General features: G+C 38.9%; 1 protein-coding gene across 2 annotated transcripts in view; it reads right to left on the reverse strand.

Moving 5' to 3' along the window:
* The window catches only part of LOC129772832 (uncharacterized), a 400,665-nt gene that overhangs the window by 279,044 nt on the left and 105,969 nt on the right, over nt 1-15,652 (reverse strand). For both annotated transcript variants that reach the window (XR_008742651.1, XM_055776330.1), the window contains exon 2: nt 13,880-14,726. Coding sequence is in view for 1 of the 2 variants with exons in the window: in XM_055776330.1 (XP_055632305.1) it covers nt 13,880-14,005 (126 nt within the window). In the remaining variant the exon portion in view is untranslated. The remainder of the gene's footprint in view (nt 1-13,879; nt 14,727-15,652) is intronic.

The following is a 15,652-nucleotide window of genomic DNA, read 5'->3' on the forward strand; positions in this document are numbered from 1 at the left end:
CCTGCTAACCCAAGTGCTCTTGACCTCTCGCTTTTCACTATCGTTAGATTGCAAGTGGAATGTAATCCAGAACCCCAACGGTAGTGATCACTTGCCAATCAAAATTTACATCACCATTGGGTCGAATTCTTCTGAATCTATAAACATGGCATATGACCTCACAAGACACATTGACTGAAAAAAATATGCGGACGCGATTGCTCTAGCCATCAATTCCAGAGATGGTTTACCTCCATTGGAGGAGTATAACTTCCTTTCTCGTTTGATCTATGACAGCGCGGTTCGCGCTCAAACGAAACCCATCCCAGGTTCCACTATTCGTCGAAGGCCTCCCAATCTATGGTGGGATAGCATATGTTCCAAGCTTTATGTAGAAAAATAGAATGCATTTAAAGCTTTTCGGAAACGTGGAACCCCTGAAAATTTTCAAACGTATTTAGCCCTTGAAGATCAATTTGAAAACTTAATCAAAGGGAAAAAACGTGCTTATTGGCGAAATTTCGTGGGAGGTTTGTCACGAGAAACGTCAAAGAAAAAATTATGGAAAGTGGCTCGAAACATGAGAAATCGCTCTTCAACGAATGAAAGCGAAGAATATTCACATCGATGGGTTTTTAATTTTGCACGGAAGGTTTGTCCTGATTCCGCTCCTGTGCAAAAAATTGTTCGAGATATACCACAAGGTAGGTGCGATCTTGATTCCGAGTTTTCGATGGTAGAATTCTCTCTTGCTCTGCTTTCATGTAACAATTCTGCTCCGGGATCGGATCGAATTAAGTTCAACTTGCTGAAAAACCTCCCTGATGTGACGAAACATCGCTTGTTGAATTTATTCAATCGGTTTCTGGAGAATAATATTGTTCCAGATGATTGGAGACAAGTACGCTATTCAAAAACCCGGAAAACCCGCGTCCGACTTCAATTCGTACCGCCCAATAGCAATGCTGTCTTGTATACGGAAATTGTTGGAGAAAATGATCTTGTTTCGCCTTGATCGATGGGTTGAAACGAATGGCCTACTCTCAGATACACAATATGGGTTCCGCAGGGGCAAGGGGACGAATGATTGTCTTGCGTTGCTTTCTTCAGAAATTCAAATGGCTTACGCCGAAAAAAGACAAATAGCTTCAGTATTCTTGGACATAAAGGGGGTCTTCGATTCTGTTTCAATAGAGGTTTTGTCGGACAAATTACACTCTCGGGGTCTGCCGCCTCTATTGAATAATATGTTATATAACTTGCTTTGTGAGAAACATTTGGACTTTTCTCACGTAGATTCGGCAGTGAGTCGGGTCTCTTACATGGGCCTCCCCCAGGGCTCATGTTTAAGCCCCCTTTTGTACAACTTCTATGTAAGCGACATCGGCAATTGCCTTACACAAAATTGCAGCCTAAGACAACTTGCAGATGATGGAGTGGTGTCTGTCGTAGGATCAAACGAATCCGACCTGCAAGAACCCTTACAAGATACTTTAAACAATTTTTCAACCTGGGCTATTGGGCTAGGGATCGAATTCTCCACGGAGAAAACAGAGATGGTGGTTTTTTTCTAGGAAGCATAGACCAGCAAAACCAAAGCTTCAACTTTTGGGTAAACCGATCACTCATGCTATGTCATTCAAGTATCTTGGGGTCTGGTTCGACTCCAAATGTACTTGGGGGGGCCATATTAGGTATCTGATTAAAAAATGTCAACAAAGAATAAACTTTCTCCGTACAATTACCGGCACCTGGTGGGGAGCCCACCCAGAAGATCTTATAATGTTGTATCGAACAACTATTCTCTCAGTGATGGAGTACGGCAGTTTCTGTTTTCAATCAGCTGCCAAAACACACCTCATTTAACTCGAGCGAATTCAGTATCTTTGTCGCCGTATCGCGTTGGGATGTATGCCCTCAACGCATACCATGAATCTCGAGGTTTTGGCAGGCGTACTCCCACTAAAAGATCGCTTCAATTTATTATCTCTTCGGTTCTTCATCCGGTGTAAGGTTATGAACCCATTGTTGATCGGAAATTTTGAGCAGCTGATCGAGCTAAATTTTCACTTCGGATTCATGAGTTCATATCATGAATTCATCTCCATGCAGGTTGATCCTTCTTCGTATATTCCCAACCGTGTTTGTTTCCCTGACTACATCAATTCCTCTGTGCATTTTGATCTGTCCATGAAGCAAGATATCCATGGATATTCAGATTACAAACGATCGAGGATCGCTCCAACGATCTTCGATGAAAAGTATGGGGGTTATTAATTGTGATTATATGTACTTTACTGATGGGTCCACTATAAACGATTCCACAGGATTTGGAGTGTTCAACGAATTTTTTAGCACCTCACACAGTCTTCAGAATCCTTGCTCAGTGTATATTGCTGAATTGGCAGCAATACACTGGGCGCTGGACAGCGTCGCCTCACGACCTGTTGAACAATATTACATTGTAATGGATAGTCTTAGCTCTGTCGAAGCTATCCGTTCAGTGATGCCGGAAAAGCACTCGCCGTACTTCCTTGAGAGAATACGAGAAATTTTTGTGCTTTATCCGGACGCTGTTATGTCATTACCTTTATCTGGGTTCCTTCACATTGCTCCATTTCGGGTAATGAGAGGGCTGACTCATTAGCAAAGGTAGGTGCAATTGAAGGCGATATTTATCAGCGTCAAATCGCCTTCAATGAATTTTATTCTTTAGTCCGCAAAAATACCATCGCTAACTGGCAACGCAAGTGGAATGAAGATGAATTGGGCCGGTGGTTTCACTCGATTATCCCTAAGGTTAGCCTCAAACCGTTCAAAAGTCTAGACTTAAGTCGGGACTTTATTCGCACCTTCTCCCGACTCATGTCCAATCACTGTTCGTTAGATGCACTACTCTTTCGTTTCAATCTTGCCAGCAGTAATCTCTGCGTTTGTGGCCAAGGTTATCACGACATCGAGCACATTGTTTGGTCGTGCGAGGTGTATCTGGTCGCCAGATCGAATTTAGAAAACTCCCTTCGGGCCCGAGGAAGACAGCCCAATGTGTTGGTGAGAGATGTGTTGGCTCGGTTAGACCTTGATTACATGTCCTATATATATATATGTTTTCCTTAAAGCTATAGATCTTCGTGTGTGATTGTCCCTACATCCTTATACCCTCCTTTCCTTCCTTTGCGGGTAATTCGTCCCCTTGCTATAAATAGTAGAATAAGTTGAAATGTAAATACACTATAGATATACGAATAGATTTATGAAATGAGTGTTCATCAACATTGTTACAATTTCCTTATATCCCATCCTTCTCCTAAAAATATGTCACCCTTCTAAGCTCGAGTACACCGCGAGTAATCGGTTTTCCACCTTACTTACCATAGATGTAAGAAAATTGTTTATATATATAGTTTTAAAATTATATTTAAGAATTCGGCTCTTTTAAACTTAAGTAACTGAGCCTGTAAAAATAAACGAATTAATAAAAAAAAACTACTTGCGGCACAGATTCACGAGATTTGGTTACCGTATTCTGTTTATCGGTTTGGTTAGACACCTTCCTTACCTTGTAGACATGAAGTCCGACCTACTTCATTGTCTGCTGGACGAACCAGACGGAAGAATTGACCTTCTTTGTTATGTCCTCAATCCAAAAAGCTCGGATTGCGCTTGAAGTAATCCATTAACTTCCTTCCCTTCACGGGGGTCGTCTTCGTTTTCTTTCCGCTGACAGCTCGCCGCTGGGTCGTCTAAGTCTCCTTGTACGGTTTTACCACACGGAACACGGTCGAATAGTCGTTCTCCAATTGTATTACGGTCCACTTGTGAGACTGGCCTGGATTTTCCACGACCGCGCCCATAATTGCTTTGTCGAAGTAGTTCTTGTTTGGAAGCCATCTCGATAATCACTTGACTGATTGTGTCGAAATGTTCAAAAAATGTTCACATATGAACATTACACTCTTAACTAGTTTTACCCAAAATTTCATCAATTTTTACCCATGCAATAAAAAGTTATACAGAAAGTGTTGCATTTATTCCAAGTACAAACTTTAGACGTTGGTGTTGCTGGATCTTAATTACAATGCTATCGATAGTATTGCGTGATTCGATTTTCATTGGTTTCTGATGAATTTTTATTATATTTCTACAACGTTTTTTTCAATTCTTTCTCACTTCCTATTGACTTCTTCATAATATTCGAAAACCAACCGGGATACAAACTGTAATGAAAACTTATAGATTTGAATACTCTGTCCGATAAATAAATGTGTTTGATGTTTGAACTTCAAAATAAATATTTTTATACTACAAACAGCTGCGACCGACCAAGTTAGCTCGATTTTCTAGATATTTACGTTCTCACACAAAACAATCTAGCGAATATTTAATGATATGCGCTATGACTTGTTTCGCAACTTCCGATGCCCTACATGAACTCCATTTTCCATTCCAGATAATACCTGTCTTCAACTTCAAACGATACGTTTGATCAAGCGAAAAAGGTAATACTTCCGTTCCGGCAGATTCAGATCGGATGCGAAAGATAAAAGCTCGCAAGCTTAATCCGCCCGGATGAGTAGGTAGGCTATAAATCGAAAACTAACATAGAATTAAATTTTCATCTAATACCTCGAACTGTGTAGTCCTATCATGACAGTTTGACCTACCCCGGTGACCCTATGCAATTACTGGAACACCGATGAGATCCAGTATGTGTCCTCCGTAATTGAATTTATTTAAATTCTTTCCATTCGATTCCATGGTGCACGGCTGCAAATAATGCTGCAGCGACACACCGAGACTATATGATACGTGAGTACTGATTTTCTGTGTGCAATATTAATTGAGAAGTGCTTGTCGATCTCGAGATGGAGAGGATTAGAAGCTGCTGCTTCTGCCGGAAGTAATTTCGCCTTCCTCGGGGATGGGCCTCGAGCGGAAATAAATAACAAATTCCATCTTGATTGGCCTGGATGGAGAAATCGCAAGATAAGAGCAAGCTTGGATGGGATTTTATTTGAAATACATAACGAATTAAGTTTGTTGCATAATAAAGTATGTGAGTGAGATTGTTTCATGTTTAATCATGTTGCGTTATTGCGTTATTCGAGAGGCAAGGATCGGTATTTCTATTGAGTCTTAACTCTGTTGGCTGTAAATTTTGATCGATGCTCAATGCAGCGTAAATATGGGCGGATTAATGGATGCAGATTTTACGATACTCAATTGCCGGGAATCATTTCCCAATTGCTGTTGAATTTAACAATGAAAAATTCATCCATCATTAAACGCGTTCGTTCAATTTCGCTTTGGCCAGCAGTTTTTCATTTGACACCCAATATATCATGACAGGCATCAGCATCGTGAGTTGAATTCGATATTTTCACTCAGTGATGATGAATGGATGCATATGCTATTATTACTTTGTATTTCTCATCGTGTTGTATACGGAATTCACAATATCGTAATACACGAGAATAAGGAGGGATGCTTTATATCTTCATTACACGTTTACGTGTCAAACATTTCTTATTGTCCAACAAAATGATTCATTTATTCTTTTCAGTATATAATTTGGCAAAAATCAAATTGCTCAAATTTGCTCAGACCTTGTATATTTATTCCGTAACGAAATATGTTGAAACCGAATCACTCCTAGCTAGAGTTTGAAAGTCTCATGACGAAGGTTCTTCAATCAAACGAAACATCGTCACATGTGGTACTGGACTGGACCAGCTTCATTTTTCCAATAAAAACTGATTAAAATGATATCCTTCCAGTTGCTGCGGTATTGCGTTATATCGTTATTTGATCAAACTTGTTCTTACAGTTTCCCCCATTTCGTTCGGTTTGTACATGTTTTCTGAATTTGATATCATGCATACAGAACTACTCATTACTGATTTTTCCCACACTGAGGAAAATAAAAAAGAAGAGATATGATTCTCGCCCGTTACACTGGTAACTTGTTTACCTCGCCGAGGAAAAAAGTATGCTCATTTGCATATTTTTACGTAATACAATCGAAGGCAAGTGGTAATACTGTGGGGGAGGGCAAGTGATACTGGAGCTCAGGTGCCCATCTAACGGTGGTGGTGAATTGTTATGAGCACAACAACAACAACAACAAGCACTTCAACTGCAAAGTGTTGATTGTAATTGAATTTGACGCCCTACGTGGGGAAAGCTAGATAGTATTACAAATGGAAGAGTCATTCGCGCACAATTCGCATCTGTGGGTACGAATGACGTAAACGGTCACCCCTCAGCGCGTTGGCGGACGTCCTGAATTCATATGGGGTGTTGATATAAACCCCGCCGTAAATTCAATTTCCATGTTTGTTGGATGAAATCTAACTAGAGCGTCATTATATATTTATTTATAAAGTTATTATACGGGGAGTGTTGAAGCAAAAATCCCACTGCTATTTTCAAATGATCGAATTCTCTATTAATGCGAAACAACAATTGGAGCAAAAAATCCCGTGATCTACTCTCACTTTAACCGTATCCCAAATCATGTTCAATCCTCGAGACCTTGTCCTGTCAACGATTACTTTTTATCTTGGCTCGAGCAAAACATTCTCGGAAGTAATTTGACACAACGAAGCTACAAATAGACAATAATTCACATCGGACACTGGAACGCCACGGCCAATGGAAAAAAACTCTCCACAAACAACAGACACGTCCTGGGCTTCATAAATCATTCCTAGCAGCTTGGGCACATTTCTCGCGCGATGCGTTACTTGGCCATGAATACATTTTAACGGCCTAATCAAATTCAAGTTCGGCGTTGATTTAAATTGGCACTGCTGTTGCAAATTGTGCGGTAACATCCTGGACCGCTAATTCGTTTAAATAGGAAGCGTCATTTCTAGGATTTGTTTTTTGGGTTTTTTGGGCTTCTATGTACAACTGATGATAGGAAATTGGCCGTTCTTAGGATTTATCGCGACCTATTCTCTGTTCAAGGGTCCCGGGAGAAATGGATTGTTCGTGAAATCAACGTTGTTGTGTAATAGTATAGAATTACGACTGAAGAATTTTGTTAGGCGAACCCAAATTCTTGATGGCGCCAGCGACCTTAATTTCATTGATTTTTTTTTCCAAAATTTAGCAAGAGCGGGACTAACTGAGCTTACTGATTTCTCGTTGACTTTGATCATTTCGATTCAATTTCGGTTTTTGCCGAAATTCCTATCTGACCTACTCATTGCTTTAAAAATTTTATTCATCTGAATCTTGCTTGAGATTCTAATGTGACTGAATTTCTTTACGTTAAAAAAATCAGTTGACTGAAATAAAATAATGTGGTTTTATTTAAACTTTGGATTTTCAACACATCCAAACGGTATGTAATGACTGTAGCACAGTCATTTCTGGGTATGTATCTCAACATTTTTGCAAGTCAGAATTACTAAGATCTTTTTTATCTTCGATTTTTTTCCGACGGTCATGTTGTTGCATACGATAGAGCGCTCATTTTTTTGTTATCAAAAATTTTAAACCTTAAACGTCAATTTAAAAATGAACTAGAACGCATTGAAATCGCTATTAAATCGACGAGATAAGGGTATTGAAGCTGGCTGAAACAACTGACGACTTTTTTTTGCAAAGGTTGTTGGAAGCAGTGTTCAATTTTTTCAACGATTCTTACTTCTTTAAAAAGAGCCAACCTTCCAATTGGTAATGAAACACAATTTTAATCAAATTACGACCATATCGTAAAAATAATAGATCTGATTTCGGATCTCATTCAATACCAAACTGATATAGTGGTCCTCGGATTTCCGTGAAAAGTGGTGGTTTTGTTCCTTGTCGCAAAATATAAAACTTTTTTTTTTAATTTTTCATTAGGGTGACCATTTCGATTTTAGGGTTGTCCAAAAATATTCCTGTTCTCGAGTAACGTAGAAATTTGTGTTTCATTTGTATGGCAGTACACCCCCCCCCCCCTTAGAGAGTGAGGAGGTGTCACAAACTATCATGAAAACCTTCCCCGGCCCCTAAAACCCCTACATACCAATTTTCATGTCGATCGGTGCAGTAGCTTCCGAGTCCATAAGAATCAGACAGACAGACAGACGGAAATCCATTTATATATATATATATATATATATATATATATATATATATATATATATATATATATATATATATATATATAAAACATCCATTCGGACTCTGTACCTGACGCGACAACGGACTGGATAGAATGTGCAGCGTAAGGGCTTTAGGTAAATGGCTAGGCTTCATGATGTAAAATTGATAATAATAAAATCAGTCTAACTTGTACTCCCTGCGAAACCGGTCTTTCCTTTTTTTTTAACTTAATTGGCGCAGTCGGTAGGATTGCTCGTTCAAATGTTCACGCGTAGATCCAATTTGCGAAAGTGATTTCCCGCGCGAACGAATATCGAGTGGCTGACGATTGGAGAACTACAACGGACGCACGAGTGATACCTTTTTATCAAGTAAGATCTTAGTCAAATTAACAATCATCTAATCGGAGTGATACAAAGCTTACCTGAGACAAAAAAAGCTGTATCCACATCCATAAAATATAATAAAAACTACTAATTCAGAGAGACGAGCCCGGGTAACACCGTAAGCGACTCTCTTTATATCACAAAAGTGAACTACTAATCTAAAACAAAACCAAACGTTAAATCAGACAAAAAAAAATCTAGCAAATCTAACAAGAGTGATTTAATTTTTACCTTGGAGTGCTTTGTGAATAATCGCGAAAACAATGAACCCAAACAGTTTTAACATATCCCCTGAATTACCGAGGAGCAATACCTCAGCACAGGAGGAAAATTTAAATGAACACGAAGAAGCCGCCAGAATTGCTCAAACAGCGGTAATGTTCGACAAGGCGGAGAAAATCCTAAAGGCGATGCAAACGCCCCAGGCAATCCGCGAATTGCCGCAATTCGACGGTAACCCCGTCAAATTACACTGCTTCATTAGAGCAGTGGAAAATCTGTTGCCCTTTTTAGAAACTCTTAAAGGGACACCCTTCGAGCAAGTATGGCTTCAATCCATACGCTCGAAAGTAACCGGAGATGCGGACCGAGTTTTAGAAACATACGGGACACCGCTAATCTGGGAAGAAATTAAAGCTAACCTGATAGCTTACTATAACGACAAGCGTGATTCTGTCACGCTTACCCGCGAATTGTTCCAACTGCAACAAGCTGGAACAATAGAAGAATTTTATAGTTCGGTTCATCAATTGCTTTCGCTTTTTTAAACCATACAAATATTTCAACATCCGATCTCAACTTGAGAACGGACAGAATCTCGACACACCAGGAGAATGCTCTTCAAGTGTTTTTAGCAGGACTAAAAGAGCACATCGGCGGGAACGTAAGAGCCCGCCAACCAAAAAAATTAAAAGAAGCTTTCGATGCTTCTATTGAAGAGAGAAACTGTCAAAATAAATGCGGCCTTAATAAGATGGAAACTACAAATCGATTCCACAAACCGATTGTTGTAGCACCACCTCCCCCACCAAGGCAAAAGAACTGGAATAATTTTAATCATTACCAAAGACCCCAGTATCAGCCTCAAACGAATTATTTTAATCCACAGCAAAATTTTGCGAGATCACAAATGAATCCTTTTAATCAACGGCAAAAGTTTCAAAGACCTCAAATGAATCAATTCCACACACCTTTCCAACAACATCAGAACCAAGGCAAACCGTATATAATAGAAGACAAGGAATAAGGAACAAAGGAAAAGAAATGTATTTCCCAGTAAAAGTTGTCCAAGATGAAGGTAGAACGTTTCTGGACCACTCTGGCAGAGAAATACACAAAGAAAATATTCGGCGAAAATGAAACCATACAAATTATTTTTCTAAATTATAGATGTTGCGGAGCCAACTTCTAAAACTAATTACGCTGACGTTCATCACGACCTCATCATCGAGAACGATACAAATACATGACCTGACCAGAAACCCAGGACTAGTGACGTTACAGACCGGAAACGTACTAATTAAGACTGGACGTCACAGGATATATCACACAATAGACTTGGAAGACTATAGACCATTACTAAACAACATCGCTTCACAATCGACGGACTTAAAATATTCACAGACTTCAGCGACGTTTATATCACATTACAGTCCAAATTTAAGAAAGCCCAAAACACGTATATGAAATTGTTACCAAATAGAAGAAACAAGAGAGGAGCATTCAATTTTCTAGGCTCAGCAATAAAGGCGATTACAGGCAATTTAGATGAAGAAGATCGAATCCAAATAGATAACGATATAAATGACTTAAAACAAGGCAACCAAGAACTTATAAGGCAAAATAATATTCAAGTAACTATCAACAAACATCTAGGAAAACGTATAAACAAATTAATAGATTCCGTTAATGAATAACAAAGAATAATCAAGCAACAAATTATATCAGCCAGACAATCTCTAATCACCAACAAACTTGTCAATCAAAATTTCACAGCAATCCGACAGGCATTTAAAATTTCTTATCATGTCGACCTAATACAAGAACACCTAGACTCAATTTTCGAAGTTATACAACTTGCAAACATAAATATCATTTCTAAGAATTTTCTAGAAGCAGAAGAACTAAAGTTTATCTCAGATAAGTTAGAAGAACAAAATATTACCATTCTACATCCAGACCAAGCATACGATTACCTAGACATCAGAGCCCTCTTCAAGGAATCCATCCTCTACTTCATCATCGGCGTCCCGCAGATTTTACCACATCCATTCACCAGTCTTCTCCTAGAACCACTTCCAATCAACGGTCAAATCATCAAACTCCCTTGGCATAAAGCAGCAATCTACGGAAACTCCACCTATTTCATCAAAGGCAGTTGCCAAAGTATCGGCGAAAATTCCATTTGCGAAGAAGATAAATTAGACGATACCTCAGACGACAGATGCTTCTCCAAAATCATACGAGGCTCCCCAGGAAAATGTACCTTTACGAACTATCGGAATACAACCAACATAAAACGATTGACAGACAACCATGTCATCGTCATAATCACAACAGTCACACTATCAAGCGACTGTCTACATAACAACAGAGTTTTAACAGGAACGATGCTGTTGTTTTTCGAGAACTGTACAATCTCACTTTTAGCTCCATTACATTTCCTTCGAGAATTATCCCAACAATAGTGCCTCTGGATGGCGAAAATTGAACAAAACGAATTCGAGCAGAACCTGGACTTTCACACATTAAAGAAATTACATTTCCAAAACCGAGAACAACTGGAGATAATTAAAACCCGATATTTCATCCAAACATCAACAAGTTTGGGCCTCTCATCTATATGCTTCATTATAGGCTTGATCGTCATAGTTTACCATTGGTACCAGAAGAAAAGAACACCCAATGAAGAAAAACCAAACATCAGTTCAGCAGACAACCACCATCCCAACACAATTGTATCGGGACGATCCAAACTTGATGAGGGAGTAGTTAACGCAAGCAACATCATTTTCCCCACAGCAACAGAACCGATCACTGTGGAACAGTTTATCGGTAGCATCAATTCGCGAACGCAAGCGAAACAACAATTTAGGACACCAACGTAAAACATCGATTCGGACTCTGTACCTGACGCGACAACGGGCTGGATAGAATGTGCAGCGTAAGGGCTTTAGGTAAATGGCTAGGCTTCATGATGTAACATTGATAATAATAAAATCAGTCTAACTTGTACTCCCTGCGAAACCGGTCTTTCCTTTTTAAAAACTCTTCGATATCCTCATGTAACTTAATTTATATATATATATATATATATATATATATATATATATATATATATATATATATATATATATATATATATATATATATATATATATATATATATATATATATATATATATATATATATATATATATATATATATAGATGTTGATTTCTCGATTTTTGAGCAAAGGAAAAAAGCGAGTATACCAGAGTCTTCACAACATATGAATAATCTTTGATGTGAATGTTCGCAATTTCATCAACCATCATTCTAGCATTTATCTTCAATTTTTAAAAATTCTCCCAATGAAATTAAAATTAATATTACTCTAATGTTTGCGAACATGAAATTAGCCCTTACACAATCGACTGTTATAAAAATATTCATTAAAAGAAAATAATAAAATGGGGCATAAAAACATATAAATATGGACCTTAAACATGAAAATCTGTCTGTCTGTCTGTCTGTCCGATTCTTATGGACTCGGAAACTACTGCTGGTATTGATCTTTGTTCGAAACTGCAAATGGATTTTAATGTGATGAAACTCACTCCTATATCTTCTTCTATCTATAACAATAAAAAAGTACCGTCGAATGTATTGAATAATTTTCTGAAAAAATCTGTGTATCTGTATATACAGCAAAAAAATCTGTATCGAAAAATTGAGGGAAATTATTTTTCTTATTTATGGATTGTAAAAGTCGCATCAACACAACAAAATAAATCATAAAAAGATTGTCATAATCCACTGAATTGTATAATGTTCATACATGGTTTTGTTGAACTTTGGCTTTAAATTTTTCGTCAATTTCATTTCATCTTGAGCCGTTCTTTGCTTTCAAATAGAGTCTATAATTGTGAGTGACAACCGATTTCCAGACTTTGTTTTATTGGCATTGTAAAGCGAAAATATTCGCTTAACACACGCTGATGAATGTTATCAAAAAGTGTCTTACAAACGACCTTAGCAATGGATACAAAAACTTCTCATCACGTCTTTTGATTGAGTGATTAAATTTTTTCCTCATAATATTCATCTTGAGTAACCTGAATTCATTATCCAAGCTTTGTCCTGCTTCCTGCTTCAGCGAATTGAGGAAATTGGCGCATCAAATCATTGAGGTTTGGTAGCTTGACGAAATTTCTAGGGTTTATCAAGGCCGCAGTTTTGATAACCTGATCGCTGAAATCAAATCGCATTGAAATATGTTTCACGAGTTCAATATGGAAGTCACGACGAATCGAATCCAAGGTCAGCTTCCTAGTTGCATCCAACATCCTCAGGCTTTTTCAGAAAGTCTTCATAATCTTTCACATCAAGGTCAGCATCTGCGAATCGTTGAACGTAACTCTCCAAACATTAGTTACCCAACATGATCAACAATAACATTCTTGTCACATTATAAAGTTCGCAAAATTGAGAACTTTATGATTAAAAAAAAGTGCTAATAATGTTCTAGATGAGTGAAAGTGCTCCCGTGGCCGAGTGGTTAGCGTCATAACTAACATGCCGGGTGTTCGGGTTCGATTCCCGTTCTGGTCGGGGGAATTTTTCGTCAAAGAAATTTCCTCCGACTTGCACTGTGATCACGCGTATTCTAGAGCTTGCCACTCAGAATGCATTCAAGGCGTGTTATTTGGCATAGAAATCTCAACTAAGTACTAATAAAAATGACGCAAGTAATACTACTAATGTTAGTGCCATTGAAGAAGAAGAAGATGAGTGGTAGAACAAAGTTTAGGAACAGCATAATCGGTTCAGTCATAGGATCGTTTAAATGAGTCAATATACGATTGGCGGAATGATTATGGTCATATTTTAGAAAAGAATAGTTTGAGCTCTTCAAATCGCTCAAGATTTCGCTTTATAGCTGCCTCCAACGAAAGCCGTTGCGTTGCGTAATAAATTAATTTTTATAGTTTTTTTTCATAAATCAAGGTATCTATGTATGCTCTGTAATAAAGTCAATATTAGAAATTGGATTTAAAAAGATCTGTAAATTCTGTATTTTTGATGAAAATCTGTAATTCTGTACATACAGATTCTGTATCCGAAATTTGGCGAAAAATCTGTAAAATACAGAATATTCTGTATATGTGGCAACTCTGCCTCTAGATAAATATTGAACGTTCCACTCACCTTGAACGGATCCCGATCATGCTGGGTCTGGTTGATGTACATCGACGTTCGACGGCCGACAATTGAGCGGCAGCCGATGGAGCTACTCCGCCTCCCGGACGTCCGATCTGCCGTTACCTGGAGCATGGTAGTAATAATGATGGTAACCAACCGAAGCTAAATCCTTTCACAATGCACCAAAGATTCGCTCGCGTGCACTCGAAGCTCACGAACACTCAAGATGCTTCTTACGTCGGCAGCTTCGCTGCAGTTCACCTCACTTCACTATGAACACGGTTTAAACCACTTTCCGGAACGAACCAAATCTGCACCGAAGATCTCCCAACGCAAGCCCGCTTCAGCATGAATACCAACGATACGAACGCCGAGCAAAGACACCAACAATGAATCGAATATATTTGCAATTTCTTCCAGATAAATCAAATATTTTCACAAGCTCGGTTTGCTTTATACTCTTCCCATATTTCCGGCTCGAGCAAAAACCGAAATCGCTGGAATATTCATACTTCACACCACAACGCAGCAGCCACCAGCTCAGGGAGGAAGACTTATTCAATGTGTCTTTCCGGTTTAAGGCAGACACTCGGGCAGCCAAAGCATTGTGTCCAATTGGACATGAACCTCCTGTTCGTTTATTTTTCCTCCCGCTCCAGTTCCCGTTCCCGATTCCGTCCGGTCCGTTACGATGCGATGCACGCTGTTTCTCGCTTATGCTTCCGCCCGAGGCAACCGTCCGAAAGGGGTTTTTCGGTGGAAAAATATTATTATGCTAGCGAGAACAGCTGATGCTTTTCAGACAGACTCAAACTCAATTAACGATGTGCGAATAGGAGGGAAGGGGGCTGATCTGAAAAAATATGCAAAAAGCGAAAAAATAGCATCGTTATCGATTCTATGTTTGGATAATTCATTAATGCAGTGTGAAATTGGGTTAGAAAAAATTATTTAGTATTTATGTTATGTTAAATATTTGTTGTTTGTTTAATTTCTGGTGGAATTCATAAGCAAAAAAGAAGCTAATATTATCCGTAAAGTACTTCTCATACGGAATTTCCCAACTCACCATTGATTGACGACGAGCGAAGATTCACTTATGGGTCGATGGGAAAAAAACGTTCCGCCGTCAAAGAGAAAAAAAATAAACAGCGTCAACCCGCGGGAGTAAGATTGATGATTCCACTCCACTATCCATCGGCACAGACATTTATAACACCTGGAGGGGTAAATAAAACTGGGTGCCGGGAAATTCTCACAGTCGCAGAGGCAATTCACTTTCGATATGCACGTTTAACGTTTAGCGCCTCGTTTATAAAATTTTCAGTTGGAGTAGCGAGCGCCTCCGCTGCCAAGCCTGAAGAGATTTGGAACTTTGTAACGCTTTCCGGAGTGCTGTCGGCAGCAGCACAATCCGGTCCAATCTTCAGCAAAATTCAGGCGAGGCCCGGAAGACCATAATAATAAGTTGGGAAAACTTTCGCAACAGAATTGAGACGAAAAAAAAATCAGCGCGCACGTGTTGGCTTGTGCCGACTTTAGATTCTATTTCCCAAAAGTGACTATAAGTTAGAAGTGCTGCTGCACATAGTGTGAGACGATAGAACTTTTTTTCGTCTCCCTCGAAATTATGAAACACCGTAACAAGTGATGAATGTAAATTGCAGGGGAAGTTTGCTTCAGCCACGGAGATATATAGTACAAGATGAAATAATTCCCAACGGATGTACCCTAGCAAGAAGTCAGCCGATTCACAAGCTTGGAACCGTTGGAACAGCA

This window comes from Toxorhynchites rutilus, chromosome 3 (genome assembly GCF_029784135.1).
Source record: "Toxorhynchites rutilus septentrionalis strain SRP chromosome 3, ASM2978413v1, whole genome shotgun sequence".
Lineage (NCBI taxonomy): Eukaryota > Metazoa > Arthropoda > Insecta > Diptera > Culicidae > Toxorhynchites > Toxorhynchites rutilus.